Here is a 15,872-nt window from a genome sequence, read left to right as displayed (position 1 = left end):
GTCCTGCTGTCAGAGGCTTAGACCCACTGTTCGACCCATTTTGCATATGGGGAAATGAGATGTCCATGAATATCAGTCAAGTCAAGAAACTCGAAAAGATTGTTAGGATGAAGAAACTTGCGACGAATAACAACAAGATCTTTGTTTGCACAATTAAGAAGATCATACACAGTCAACTATAGGATGGTACCAACTCTTTTACCTTGTTTTTACCCCTTGCGCCATTTCAAAATTTACAACAGTGAATTATGCATAGCTTTGTTTTCAGTACTTTTCAAAGCAGTTCACCGATGATTACCTCTCAAACCACCTGCATGGTCAAGAGGCGAGGAAGGTATTCATTCAATACCCACGGTATAATATTGAAGTCTTGCTGAAGAGGACGAAGGTTGGGCGGGCAATTATCCATAGCCACTGGCCTAAAGTTGCAAGGACATTCAACATCACCGAAGGCTCAACATTTGCCTTCCGCTTCTGCAGTTTCCCAGATGAGATTCATCTGTCTATTTACCGTGTATGATGCTATTTTCCGAAAGTTTTTGATGCTGCATGTGAAACTTTGTGCTGCTGTATAATGGCGTAACTGAGTGCCGAAGCTATCTGATGTAATTCGATTATGAAATCCTGGTTGCTTTTACGAAATATCAGGCGTGTTTTATAAGAAATATTAGTTTGATTAGTACATGGATTATCAATAATAGGCTAATTACCCTGCTTATTGGGGTTTTCTGGTGCAAACTGTTACTCAGACAGCACCGTGGGCGATGAACTCAAACAACCCGCGCGGCTTTTAGAAAGTAGGCGTGTTCGATCAACTAACAATCACACACGGCTTCCGGTAGCGAACTGTTTGCGTTAGGCCACCTTGGACAAACGTTTCCACACAAAGAACTGTGTGTGATATACATACCTACGGAAAAGTTTTTCTAGGATTCACCATGTGGGATGTACATACCTACAGAAATGATTTTCTGGGATTCACCGTGTGGGATGTACATACCTATAGAAATGATTTTCTGGGATTCACCATGTGGGACGTACATACCTACGGAAATGATTTTCTCGGATTACCGTGTGGGATGTACATACCTACGAAAATGATTGGGTTTCGATGCCTCGCCCGATCGCACACGGCCCCAGCCTAGGTCCCAGGAGGGCCTATCCCCGACGATTTCTGGGTCGTATGGGAAGGACCCCCCTATCGCCCACACTCACTTGGCGACGGTTACAAATGCCGTCGCGGAAAGGGGTTAAAAACCGTTTGTTTAGCACGTCGTTGTACCAGTGCCAGGCTACTTTAATAAGCAAAGACTGAAACAACCAAGTTGAAAAAATGTTGAAACGAACAATACCACACCGCTTACAAGTAGTCATGCCAACTGAACAAAGAACAACTTGAGTTAAAACTTTCTACCATCCAACACAAGCCCAAGTGAAGAACTTACTGGCTGTACTTTGGCTCAGGACTATGAAGTGGTGCGCTTCTCCACTCTGTCAGTAATTTTTACATGGAAATTCCATTTAGGATCAGTATCTAGTTTACATAGAAGATCAGGGTCCTCATTATACCATAGTTTTCTTTATTCCCCAAAAATACTAACTATATGCGTTGGTTTTCAGGAGTATTACACTTGGTAGATGTGCGTTCCGATGCATCCGGAAGAAATTAGAGCAGTGCATTCATTAGGACCTTGAAAAATAATACTCCTATAAGTGTAGATGAAATTCTTACACATACACAACACTTGGCTCTATATCCTAGCTACCGCGTTCTTCTCGCGGTACTCGTGTTGATGTCGTGATGTCGCTGCCGCCCTACGTTGCAGCTGCATCAGCTAATCGTGTTGATGGCCACAAGGAGGCACCACTGCGCCATCGTAATCTGGGGCTGCTTAGTTACTTTTGTGTCCCCTGCTTCCAGCTCAACGCCTGCGGAAGGATTGCAAGTTTCCATTTTCGGAAGGTAAATCATGAGAACATTAATATTCTCGGAAGGTATAATTTGGTGTGCACCCATATAAAAACAACAAAAGTGGCTCTCAACTATTTCAAATACAAGTCTGCTAAAATACAACACCCACTCAAGAGGGATGTTGTCATTGAAGCAATTCTTGTCCATAGTCCTCCCTCTGTTCCAAATACTTGCCGCTCAAATGGATGTACCTAGTACTATTTATCTAGCACTTAAATAGTGCTAGATACATCCATTTGAGCGGCAAGTAAGCAATTCCAACTATCACTAGACCATGAGAGTGTACGACAATATAGGCAGTGTTAAACCCCAATTTTGCATGGCTTGTGAGCAATTCGCAGAATAGCCATCAGACATTGCCATGGAGTTAGATATCTCGTACGCTGTCAGATTTTTAAAATCTCGTACTACCACCTCCAAGTGATGATTCAACACTTGCATTTAATAAGTTTCCTAAGCCAATGAGCAGACTGGGAGCTAGGGGGGTGTACCATCGCATAATGATTTTATACATAACCGATCACAGTTATATAGCTCAAAGAGTATTCCACTAAAAGGTTATGCATGAAAACAAAGAAAAATCAGAATCAGTGGTGAACTAATTAGATATCTTGGGGCCCAATGAATAAACATATCAGGTTGCAATGTGGGAATATGATAGTTTGGTACAAGTCTCCACTTGCCCAACTTCCTATTGAGCAAACTAATTAATCAAATACGCCAATTATCACCTACCAGTGAATATAGCATAACTGATAAAGTTGAAGGTATTTTTTGAAATTTAAATAAGCTATGAAAGACTGCTAAGTTAGAGTTAGCTACATCATCAGCAACTCCTCTCGGCAGTTAATCTCAAGATATATGTTAAACCTGCATAATAGACAGGGTGATTGTTAGAATCATTTGGAGACAAAGCAAGCCACTTATTGCTAATAGTAGAGGATGCTTATAAAACACAAGCAAATACGTGTTGGGTCAGAAGCCTTGCATCGAGTTTGAAGGTGTTAGTGGTTTTCACTGCTGGTCACAAGCACCATCAGTCACTCGATGCAAACTAAGGCCCTTATTAAATTAAATATCTAATAAATACCACAAATATTCAGCCAAGGCGGTGTTGGCTTTCCCCTGATTTGTGTGTGGCACAATCACTGGTGGGGGCTGGTAAATGCCAACCATGAGACAGCGGTGCCTCGTGGTAATATGCAGGACATAACGACGTCTAATCTCGACAACGGACCGGTGGCATCACAACCCCGCAAAGAGTGTTTTCGTGCCAAATATTAGACAGGTGAATCAGAATAACCATGAAAGGCTGATTGTTTTCAGAATACACTGAATTACAATAGGGGTGGACGGAACCCAGGGGCTCACCGGGTGGACAGAATCCAGTGGCTGAAGGAGTGGAGGGAGGCTGCCGGCAGGGCATGGAGAGGCCCACGTTGGGCGCCTCTGGCATAGAATGCAACCAGTGTACAGACTGGCAGGCAAATATATCTGGTAAAGCTTGTGCAAACTGCAACAAGGAAGATAAAACTTGATAAGCATACCCAAAGGTGGCACACCCAATATCTATAATAATGTTCTAGAATGACAGAAGCATGTAGGTCAACAACAGAAAAAGGGTATGCAGACGGAAGAGGTCTAGTAACTTGAATTTGTCTGGATACTGCTTACTAGCTTGTGAATTCTTCGTCATAAAGAAGGATGTCCAAATTAGCCACACCAAGGAAGATATGTGTGTATGGGTAAGTGATCTAATCTGTGCAATCTAGGTATATAGCACGAAGCCACAGTCGGAGCACTAACGAATACTAAACCTGCTCCCTGCTCAAACCAATTTGTCCAGCTGTGCAATCCAGATTCCAGTGCCCAGCAAATCACACACTGATAACACACGATTCGCTCACCATGCCACATCATAAAGGGATGTGGAGACACGCACCTGGATCCCGGAACTCCTGACGGCGCGACCTGCGGGCATGAAGAGGAACAACAATTGGATGGATATACATATTCATGTGTCACAAAGTTGTCACAACACATCAATACCATTTGTCAAAATAAAACAAAACACAAAGATGAGAAGAATGAGTATTCATTGTGTGCACCAAAGTAACTGCATCAAGGGATTACACTGTTTGAGGAGTTGGGTCAATCTTTTGGCTGTCAGGTTAAATGTCTCTTGCTTTTACTACATGAGAAAAATTGAGACACTTGAATAAATGAACCACGCATTTCTCATCACAAGGGCATGAGCAAGTATCAGTTTAGATCCATAAAACATGTGGTCTGTCTTTTTCTAATCATTATACATCCAATTATATCATTAAATGTTATCAATCTATGTCTATAAAAGATGCAAAAATTTAACCAAATTACGATCTCAACTCTGCATAGATAGTGAAATCGAATCACGATATCTCACTGAATTCAGCATTGCATATGTTGTCCAAGTAGTCAACGGCAAGGTCCTAATCTCATAAAAAACATTTACCTCTAGATGTAGGCCAAACAGTAACAAACAAGCGGCAAAATTCCAATCCAGTAAGCCAAATCGGAGAACTTGTACGACAATTGGAACTGATTTTTAGCAGAGGGAAAGAGAAGAGGAGCAATCATCTGCCACGTTCCATGATGTTCGTCGAACCAACAACATTCCAAGCCAAGATATGCCCTTAATATTCTGAAAATCTGCAGTACAAATCGTGAAACACCGAGTACCCTGCATACAGAACAAGACCAAGATCAACACATGCCTATAAAATGGAGAACTACCAAATCTCATTCAAACACAAAAGAACAAGGAAGAACTTATCCTATCCTACTAGGCCATGACCAGCGCCACCCCTTGTCGGCTTGTGAGCTGCAGAAGGAGGCATGGGATAGGGGGATACCACGAGAAGCACTACGGATCGAAATGACACCTTGTCGGTCCCGCAGCCGGCGGCCACTTTCACTTGCGGAGACGCGGGGGCGCCGGCTGGCGAACAGAGGAGGCAAAGCCTGGGGGAGGCCGCACCCTACAGCAAACAAAAGGTAACCTACGGCGAATAAAAGATGTGAAATTTAAACCAAATTATGATGTCAACTCTGCACAGAAAGTGAAAATGGAACAACATAAAATTCAAAAATTTGGCAGCATCTCATTTGTATTTCCAAGACAAACAACATAACAATATATATGACATCAACAGAACACAAATTTCAACTACAATATCATAAGCTAGCAAGTTCATCCAACACATCTAAAAGCAAGCAGCCATACATGTCAAGTGCACATACCAAATCGTCCAAAAGCTTAACAATGACGGCCATTGCAACAAAAACAACCCGATCCGATCTGAGATTTTTACACAACACATCGCATTGCCAATTTTTTTGGTTTAGATAATCAAATATGATCCGATCTCTTTCATGCATCGGCCCATACCTACAGCCTGAACAATGATGGACACTGGAGCAAGTGCAACAAAACAGTGGCTCCAGTAGTGATGGTCAAATGCGACAAAGATAATGAGAGCATGCAACCGTAGAGGTTAAGGTCTCCGGTGGATAGCATGTTGCTAGGTAAACACTGTAACACATTTTTGGCCGAGTTAAAAGGAAAACATCATGAAGTAGACACAATGATGTAATATCTTGCAAACTGTACTAACATATATAGGAACATCGCAGCTATCCAAATAACTTTAAATCTAACTTTTCCAAAGTTCCTCATTAGTCCATGATGCTATAACTTTAAATCTAACTTTTCCAGAGTTGCTCATTAGTCCATGATGCTATTATTTTTCCATTAGAGTTCATTTTATATAACTCCACTGTAGAAGTAAGGCTTCCCAATAGAAGCGTCTGATCTCTGAGAAGAGTGATGTGTTCCTTTTAATGATCTCACAAACCGTTCTGTAGTATTGCACAGGATGAAATTGGGCAAGAAATCTGTTTGCATTCATTCCATATACGAGTTGATCAGAAAATTTGTCAAATTAGGATAAGGCTTTAACCGGATGAACCAACGCTTATTTGCAGAAATAGACATAGAGATGCATATCATATGATTACATGGCCTACAATCATGGATCCAAGTACTACACAATCAAACATTGCACACACAGGAAACAAATCTGGTGATCAATCCCATCTGAATCTCCTCTATACTCTGTCAGAAAATATGCAAAGGGGGGAGTGGACACCGTACCACTGCCTCAACTGCTAGCCGCCGCAGCAGTCGTCGTAGCAGCTATCCTGCGTACCTCCGGTAGGTCGCCGCTCTCACGCCGCCCCACTGCAAATCGACCGCCCCGCCTGCTGCTGAGTCACCTTGGGAGGTGAGGGAACAGCTGAGAGTGAGAGGGGGAGGGGGAGGGTGGCGGCACTGGGAGATGGGACTGTTGGCGGCGTCTCCAGATCGAGAGAGGGATTAGATGTGAGAGGGTGGCGGCGCTGAGAGGATAGTTCGTGGTAGTGAGCAGAGGATCCCGAGAATCATGCATGCGTAGGTTTCTGATGTTTTTGTACTTGTTAAAACAGGAGGAGGGTTGGAGGGAAAGTTCTTCCAGCGATGGGTTTGGAAAGAAATCAATCGGATGATGCTTGCTTCGATCGATGGCAGGCGGAGGGCGAACAAACAAACAAAACCAAATGACACCAAACCGACCATCACGACCGCAGACTTCCCCTTTAGGAGTAGAGATCAGGAGTTTCTATGAGCGAAAGACTTTTGCCAGCATACGTGCTTCAACGTTCCGATCATGCTTCTCATGTATCACTGTGGCCGAAAAAAGAGAGGCTCAACTTCATCTTTATTCCATCGATGATAGCCTCACTTGGCCTCAAATATTTCCCCACAATGTGTTTACCCATAGCAATGCAATCGGTCGACACCTGAATATTGTGAACATTAAGATCCAACGACAGGCAAAGAGCTTCATTGCAAGCCACCGCCTCTAATATCTCAGGATCAATCATATCATTCATTGCAACAGCCGAGGCCCCCCAATAGAGTCCAGTCACATCATGACATACAACCGATATGGAGCCCTTCTAGCCATTCCGCGCGATCACTACATCCACGCTGATCTTGACCCAACCATGTTCCGGTGATACATTCTTCTTTTAGGGGATCAGAGCCAAATCGCCAAGATAGTTATTAATAAAAGTAAGGTCTACCGTGGTGATTGAAACTCCAGTTCATGTTCCCATCAAATTGCACACAGAGCGACCAAAGCTTTCACAAGGCAAACAGTATGGAGGTCCTGTTCCCTACACATGCCATATGGGCATTTCTCTTTCTTTTCAGTCCTCTTACTGCATGTTCTGACTTTGTAGGTCGCCATTATTCACAAGGTAGCCCAAGCAAAAACACTGGACAGTTACGGGACTTAGACCCTTGTATGGAACTTTGGATAAATGGAACATGGACGAATCTACTGCTTTTGATCGATGCTCATGGCCATCGGCCCCAACGCCACGCACCGAACCACACGTGTATGTCCTAGATGTGGCCACGGGCTAGGTGGCTCCTACCTATATGGAGATCTGATATCCCACACAAAACTCATTGAATGGAAGCAAATGACTTTTACATCATTGTAATGTGCTCTGACATGGTCAGCGTTGCTGTACAGCCTAGATGTGGCCATGGGCTAGACGGCCCCTACCAATATGGAGATCTGCTATCCCACACAAAACTCATTAAATGGTCAAGCAAATGACTTTTACATCATTGTAATGTGCTCTGACATGGTCAGCATTGCTGTCGAGCTGAGCCCGCATGTGTACAGCCCAAATGCAACAACAGGGCACATCCGCACATGCTGATGCTCACGGGCAAGGCGGACACCATATCTTTTGGGTGCCCAAAACTGCTCCCATGTGCAAAACTCTCATTGAATGCTTGACAGATAACTTGAGATCATCACATGGGGAGTAACAAATAAGACTATCGAGTGATGTGTAAATTAAGGCAGTCACATCCACCAGGCTCAAAAGCTTGCTCAGTAAAGTCACTGCGGGAATAATCTAATATGCCGACGGCTTTAAGTCGGGGCTAACGGAATACCGGCAGATATGCAGATGGCTGACGAAATGCCGTCGGCGAAAGCCTGGCCAGTGGCTGCGTTGCACCTATGCTGGCGGTAGCTGTCGGCAAATAATTAAGTATGCCGATGGCAGCGGTCAGCAGAAACCAGGCCGTCGGCGTTGCTAACGGCTGGTTGACGCCGTCATTTCTATGCCGCTCGACGGCCCTGACGGTGGCCGTCGGTATATTTTTTCTATTATTTTTTATTTTTAAATCATTTTTATTTTTAAAAAGTTTGAATTTGATTAATTTAAATCTGATGGTCCTTGTCGGGGGGATCTTGATTTATTTTCAAATGTTTTTCAGTTCGTTTAGGGTTTATGTCTTGCTCGGAAAGGTGAGACGGCGGCAACAGAAGATGGATAAGGTTCTCACTACCTAGCTCACATCCAGGAAATGCGTCTAGCACGGCCGAAGGGCGGGTGGGGGTGTGTCTCCAGGGGGTCTTGTGGGATTCAGTCGGTGCTCGTCTTCGGTGGATCTGTTTGGATACAATCTTCGTTTGTGTGTCTATAGATTGGATCCCTCCAATCTACACTTCTCTTCATCTGTGATAGTTGTTGTTATTGTACACTGGTCATGTGAGACCTTAGCATGACGACTCCCCCGACTGTCTACTATAAAAAGTTGCTAGGGAATCTAATGGAGGGCCAATGATGGCGACGCGCCTTTGGCTCGCTCCAGTGCTTATAGTCGTTGCTAGAGATCTATGAACATGGTTGTAACTTTTGTTACTTCTGGTGTTCTTTGTACTGCCATGGCAGATGATGAATAGATCCAAAGTTTTCTTCGTTAAAAAAAAACATGTTTTCACAATATTGAACATTCAAGTTTTCCAAAGCTCAATTGATATATATATATATATATATATATATATATATATATATATATATATATATATATATATATATATATAAAATATTTGACAATACAGCAACACACACACACACACACACACACACAATAAACTTAGACCCCGGATTACATAATGAAACATAAGTACTTATTTCTCGGACTCATTTTATTTAGCTGTGAAGACAAAAGGGCTATAAGACATTGCCATGTTTGAATATTCATGGATTAGGAGCAGGCACATGAACGGTGGCATGCAGCCACAGGTCGTTCTTCCTCCTGGCTGTCATCCCGAGCTCCTCCGCCATGTCTAGCCCATCGGCGCCTCCTCCAGGGAGCTCCCAATCGAAATGGAACAACAGGCTCGCTAGGATGACCTGCACGACTGCAATCCCAAACGTGATCCCAGGACACATCCTCCTACCGGCGCCGAATGGCACGAGCTCGAAGTTGGTTCCCCTGAAATCCGCCGCTGCATCACCAGCCTCCTCAAACCTCTCTGGCCTGAACTCCTCAGCATCAGCGCCCCAGCTTGCTATATCCCGCCCGATTGCCCATGCGTTGACGAGCACCATGGCGCCCTCGGGCACATCATAGCCAAGGACACGACACGTTTCCTGGCACTCCCGCGGGAGAAGCAGCGGCAGCACCGGGTGTAGCCGAAGCGACTCCCTGATTACTAGATGCAAATAACGCAGCTCCTGCAGGGAATCCTCCTTGATGCAGGTCTGCTCGGCGAAAGCGCTGCGCACCTCTGCCTGCACCCTCCGCAGAGCCGCAGGACTCCGCATGAGCTCTGCCATCACCCATTGGAGTGTTGTAACCGAGGTTTCGCTCCCTCCTGAAAACATATCCTGCAAAAAAATAAAACTTTAATTAGTTGAGATGCTTTGGCTCAAATAATTTCTTTTCAATCGAGATGCATGCATTCAAGTATCAAAATATTTTAAATAGCCCACAATGGCGTCGCTATGGCATTTGGAGCAGCCTCCCACTAAACTATGCACTTCCAGCGCTAAATTAAAAATGACGCTAATAGCTCGCTATACCTACTATAGCGTTAAATTTTGAGTAATTGAGGGCTACTAAGCTTCGGTTGGGCCACTATTTTCTAGGCTTTTCGAAATCACGTTACAGCGCTATTCAAATTTATTATTATTCCTTCTGATTTTATATAGAATACTCCTATGATGCACTGATGCAAACATCTATTATTGAATTAGAATGCTTGAACATGTTTGAAATTAATTATATGTGATATATCATATATGATGCCTCATTTTATGTTAATTTTTTCATATTTTAATTAAAAAAGCTAAATGGGGCTTAGCTTCATTAATTATAGCTTCACTATAGCTTTTCCTAGCTTCCCGTGAGCTGTCGCTAAATGGCATACCTCACAATTTAGGACTATGAAGATAAGTGCATTGCACTCCTTTCCTATTATGTTCCCCGCAAACACAAGAAAAAAAAACTTGAGCTCTTTAGGTGAACTTCTGGCGCATGTAATAAAGTGCATGGTATACTAGAGTCTAGAGCCAAAGCGAAGAAGTCTCGAGTTCGATCTTACCATAATCACGGAACCGATTGTTCTGGCGTTGAGAGGCATGTGGAGGCTACCGTCATTTTGAATCCTCAGTAGCACGTCCACGATGTCTTCTTCCTCGTCGCCGCCGCCAGCCGACCTCCTCATGCGATGCTCCTCAATGATCCGGCCGATGAGCTGACTTATCTGGTTGTTTAACGCCTCCATCCGGCGAATTGAGCTACTAAACGCACGTGCAAGGCGCGACGATGGGAACAGGTCAGCGAGGCTGAACCCCGAGGCCAGCTTGATGCCCTCGTCCAGGCACTCCAGGAACTCTGCGCGGAGGTCCTCGTTCCGCTCCCCGACCAATGCGTGCACCGCCAAGTTGGTGACGTGGGTGGTGATGAGGGAGCTGAGGTTCACGGGCTCCGACGAAGACGATAGCGACGAGACGATGGAGGAGACTAGGGCGGCGGCGTTGGCCTCGCGGCATCCCCGGAGGGACCGGACTTGCCGCGTGTTGAGTACCTCGGTGACGCATAGCTTTTTGAGGCGGCGCCACTGCTCGCCGTGCGGCGCAAGGGAGATGGCGAGGTCGTCTGTCGTGATGGCGCGGAGGGTGGCGGTCCGTGGCCGCGTCGCGAATGCCGCGTCGTGGGTCTTCATGATCTCCCTCGACGCGATGGCGGACGAGGCCACGACGACGTTGAGCTCCCCGAGGCGGAGCAACATGAGCGGGGCGTCGTACCGACGGGCAAGGTCACGCATGGCGTGGTGCGGGAGTGCGCCGATGAGGTGGTGAATGCTGCCGATGACCGGCAGCCGCCATGGCCCCGGGGGAAGGTTCTCGCCGCTGTGCTTTCTCGGCGGTTTGAACATGGCGATGAGGAGGAAGGGGAGTAGCAGGAGGGTGGCCATGAAGAGGTAATTGTAGTAGCACACGACATCTTGATCTTGTTGTGACATGGCCGGGGAGTGCGTCTTCTCTTCTCCGCACCCCGGCATAGAAAAAAATAGATGCTTAGTATAGTTAGGAATTAGTTCGGTTGAACATTATATACGTCAATAAAGACCGGGTTGAAAAATAAATCGACTGATAGCTCGGTTCTCAAGTAACAACCGCAATCCGCACCACCAGTGGAGTAGTTGAGTAGGCCTAGCCATAATAATTGTTCTACATGAAACGTACGTATATTGCAATTATGAGCTACAAAATATTAATTGATGAATTTGGCAGGATATATATGTGCCAACACCACATGGAACATGTGGTTAGCAAAATCAAAATTCATATATGAGCAACAATATATAGTTACGGACATAACTCACCAAATAATTGAGAACCAACAAGATCACATATAACTCTAAGATCTTAACTGAGCACAATGACAACTTCATAGTACTTAATTGGCATACCACGTGTTAAAACTGAGATACTTCGGTTTAATTAGTACTCCCCCGTAAAAAAATATAAAAGCATTTAGAATTTTGATCTAAACGCTTTTATATTTCTTTACAGAGGGAGTACGTGAAAGGTGCGGCTTGTACCTTTTCACCTTCTAAGCGCTTTTATATTTCTTTACAGAGGGAGTACGTAGAAGGTGCGGCTTGTACCTTTTCACCTTCTAAGCGCTTTTATATTTCTTTACAAAGGGAGTACGTAGAAGGTGCGGTTTGTACCTTTTCACCTTCTAAACGCTTTTATATTTCTTTACAGAGGGAGTACGTGAAAGGTGCGGCTTGTACCTTTTCACCTAAGTTTTCATTAACAGCATTCCGCGCCTCCATTATTGGAGTAGTTGAGCAAGCCTACCCATAATAATGGTACTACAGGAAATGTACGTTGATTGTCATAAAGAGCTACAAGAAATTAGTTGATGAATTTGGGAGGATATATAATTATAGAGGTACGAACATGCACGGTGGGAGCATTTTGGTACATATAAACTTCAAAGGGCAACGAACTGGTCGCGAAACTTGTACTCTTTGGTAATTTGAATACACTTTGGTCCAAAACCATCCTAGAGCATATGTAAGTGCCCCCACATAATTTAGAGGGGTAAATGGCCGAGTATCCTTTAGAGGAGTACATTTACTCCTCCAAAGAAGTATCTTCTTTTTTTGACAAAAAGAAGTGTCGTTTCTAATGTATCCCCTGGAGTAAAAACAATTGCCTACTTTCTAATTTTAGTTTACATCGTACATTTCAACTACATATTTGCACACATACACTACTGGAATTTCCGAGTTTCCCGAGTGCCAGGAAAACTCGGCGAAAGTCGTTTCCTACTCGGCAGGAGTGTAGTTCTCGACTAAGAGTACTCGGCTTGAACCTTTTAGGCAAAGACCACTTCGCCGAGAGTTGTGCATTGGGGGCTCGGCAAACCTTTCGTCAATCCCCAAGTGGTATACTCGGCAAAAGTCGGATGCAGCCACGTGGCAGACCACTTTGCCAAGAGTCATCTAGAGGGACCCGGTGAACTCGGAGGGCCCGAAGCGCGTCACGTGGTGCCCAAAGAGTTCCGAGACGTCGTCTTTGCCAAGACCTGACACGGACGTACTCAGCAAAGTAAGACGCACGAGCAACTGACACGTGGACAGCGATTTTTGCCAAGATCTCAACAATTTATACGTGTCCCACCTCGTTGTTTTACACTTGACATGATTCACTTATTAATCAATAGTCCCACCTACACCGAATCTCACCAATTTATATATGTCTGTGGGTAGACAATCAACAAACCCCTTTGAAGGAAAGAAAATAATTATGATAAACAAGGTGAGGTGTGGAACATATATGGTTGATTGGCTCTAATTTAAGCTTGGCCGTGGGGGGAAAAATATTCGTGGATGGTATAGGCGGAGGCCAAAATATTTAAATTACAGAACGTACATGGCTGATTGGCTCTAACTTAAGAGGGATTGTCGGTAAAAATATTCAAGGAATAAGCTGGGAAAAGTTGCTATAAAGAAGAGAACATGACCAGTGACAATCTACGGGATATTCAATCAAATAATGTGTGATTCGTATGGCAACGTCTGACCATTTAGTATTGGGCCATCGACCCATGAAGGACGTGAATGAGGTGTGTGCGGGGCGCGGCGTGGCCTCACGTCTTCACTAATAATCATGCCGAGCAGTCAGCACCCATCACCAACACGCTCCAATCCTAGGAGCCGCCTCAGAAATGCCTGCTTTGCTTGATTAGTTGTTGCCTGTCACCAATGCAGGAGGAGAACTCCATGGGAATAAAAATCAAAATCTAAAAGTCCTTATTGTGTTCAACTGAAATTGTTTTTCATTTTTTGAAGGACTTCTCATTCCCGTTACAATACACCTTAGATAACATGACAAAGCACCGGAGTGCATCGAGTTCCTGTGATAGACAATACTGACAATGGTGCTCTGATAATACAACAGTGAAACACACACAGACACTAAACAAACAACTTAGACCCTGGATTGCATAATAAAACATTAAGTACTCTTTTCTCTGATTCATTTTATTTAGCTACAAAGACAACAAAGGCTATAAGATATTGCCGTGTTTGAATATTCATGGATTAGGAGCAGGCACACGAACGGAGGCATGCAGCAACAGGTCGCCCTTCCTCCTCGCCGTCATCCCGAGCTCCTCCACCATGTCCAGCCGACCGGCGCCTCCTCCAGGGAGCTCCCAATCGAAATGGAACAACAGGCTCGCTAGCATGAGCTCCAAGACCGCCAGCCCAAACGTGATCCCAGGGCACATCCTCCGGCCAGCACCGAATGGCACGAGCTCAAAGTTCGTTCCCCTGAAGTCCACCGCCGCGTCAGCAGCCTCCTCGAACCTCTCCGGCCTGAACTCCTCCGCATCGGTGCCCCAGCTCGCAGAATCCCGCCCGATCGCCCATACGTTGACAAACACCATGGCTCCCTTCGGCACGTCGTAGCCGAGGATGCGACAGGGTCCCTGGCACTCCCGGGGGAGGAGTGGCACCACCGGGTGTAGTCGAAGTGTCTCTTTGATTACTAGATGCAGATAGTGCAGCTCCTTCAGCGCATCCTCACCGACGCAACTCTCTCCCATGAGAGCACCACGCACCTCTGCCTGCACCCTTCGTAGTGCCACCGGGCTTCGCATGAGCTCCGCCATCGCCCACTCGAGTGTCGTCGCCGAGGTCTCGCTTCCCCCCGAAAACATATCCTAACAAGGAAAGAACTTAACTTGAGAGTTTTTGGTCGAAAGATGCATGTGTTGAAGAACAAAAACATCTCCATGCATGTAAACGGCTTTTTGGGGCTGGCCCCAGGCCCCAATTCACAGGCATTGCACCTCTTGCCCATCAGCTTAAGCTTTTGGGTATAACATACCGATGCATGCAAATTCTATAGGCTATCAAAACCAAAGGTATGGAGTTCAGAACTACTCCAGTACAATCTATATAATTAAAAGAGATGCATGAGAGGCACACAGATGAGAGTGCTGAAGTGTAAGTGCATGTATGCAATCATATAGCATGGACTTCAATCTTACGGTAATCACGGCACGCATGTTTCCAACGTCAAGAGGCACGTGGAGGCTACCGTCATTCTGGACCCTCAGCAGCACGTCCACGAGGTCTTCTTCCTCGTCGCCGGCACCGGCCGACCTCCTCGTGCGATGGTCCTCGATGATGCCGTCTATGACCTGGCTTAACTCGTGGCTTATCTCCTCCAGCCGACGCGTCGAGCCACTAAACACACGTGCGAGGCGCGACGATGGGAACAGGTCGGCAAGGCTGAACCCGGCAGCCAGCTTGACGCCCTCATCGAGGACCTTCAGGAACTCATCGCGGAGGTCCCCGTTCCGGTTGCCCACCACGGCGTGCACCGCAAAGTTGGTGACGTGGGTGCTGAGGAGGGAGCTGACGTTCACGGGCTCCGACGAGGACGATAGCGACGAGACGATGGAGGAGACTAGGGCGGCGGCATTGGCCTCGCGGCATCCCCGGAGGGATCGGACTTGCCGCGTGCTTAGTAGCTCGGTGACACAGAGCTTTTTGAGGCGTCGCCAGTGCTCGCCGTGTGGTGCAAGGGAGATGCCGAGGTCGTCTCTCGTGATGGCACGGAGGGTGGCGGTCCGCGGCCGCGTGGCAAATGTTGCGTCGTGGGTCTTCATGATCTCCTTCGCCGTGCTGGCGGACGAGGCCACAACGACGTCGACCTCCCCTAGGCGGAGCAGCATGAGAGGAGCATTGTAACGGCGGGCGAGGTCACGCATGGCGTGGTGCGGGAGCGCGCCGACGAGGTGGTGCATGCTGCCGATGACCGGCAGCCGCCATGGCCCCGGGGGAAGGTTCTCGCCGTCGTGCTTGCGCGGCGGTCTGAACATGGCCATGAGGAGGATGGGGAGTAGCAGGACGGTGGCCATGAAGAGGTAATTGTAGTAGTACGTGACATCTAGTTCTTGTTGCGCCAT

The 15,872-nt window shown here is 46.1% G+C and overlaps 2 protein-coding genes across 2 annotated transcripts; both read right to left on the bottom strand.

The window, feature by feature from the left end:
• Positions 1-9,054: 9,054 nt before the first annotated feature.
• LOC123167474 (desmethyl-deoxy-podophyllotoxin synthase) lies at positions 9,055-11,442 on the bottom strand. The gene is made up of 2 exons (XM_044585315.1): positions 10,474-11,442; positions 9,055-9,757 (listed from the first exon to the last, which is right to left on the bottom strand). Exons 1-2 carry the CDS (start codon positions 11,434-11,436, stop codon positions 9,125-9,127), a joined length of 1,596 nt encoding a protein of 531 aa, XP_044441250.1. The 5' UTR covers positions 11,437-11,442; the 3' UTR covers positions 9,055-9,124.
• Positions 11,443-13,766: 2,324 nt separating this feature from the next.
• Positions 13,767-15,872, bottom strand: LOC123169304 (desmethyl-deoxy-podophyllotoxin synthase). Its single transcript, XM_044587144.1, has 2 exons — positions 14,949-15,872; positions 13,767-14,618 (listed from the first exon to the last, which is right to left on the bottom strand). The coding sequence occupies exons 1-2, from the start codon at positions 15,870-15,872 to the stop codon at positions 13,989-13,991; spliced, it is 1,554 nt and encodes a 517-aa protein (XP_044443079.1). The 3' UTR covers positions 13,767-13,988.

This window comes from Triticum aestivum, chromosome 7D, assembly GCF_018294505.1.
Source record: "Triticum aestivum cultivar Chinese Spring chromosome 7D, IWGSC CS RefSeq v2.1, whole genome shotgun sequence".
Lineage (NCBI taxonomy): Eukaryota > Viridiplantae > Streptophyta > Magnoliopsida > Poales > Poaceae > Triticum > Triticum aestivum.
The sequence above is the reverse complement of the archived record's forward strand: the minus strand, read 5'-3'. Positions and strand labels throughout refer to the sequence as shown.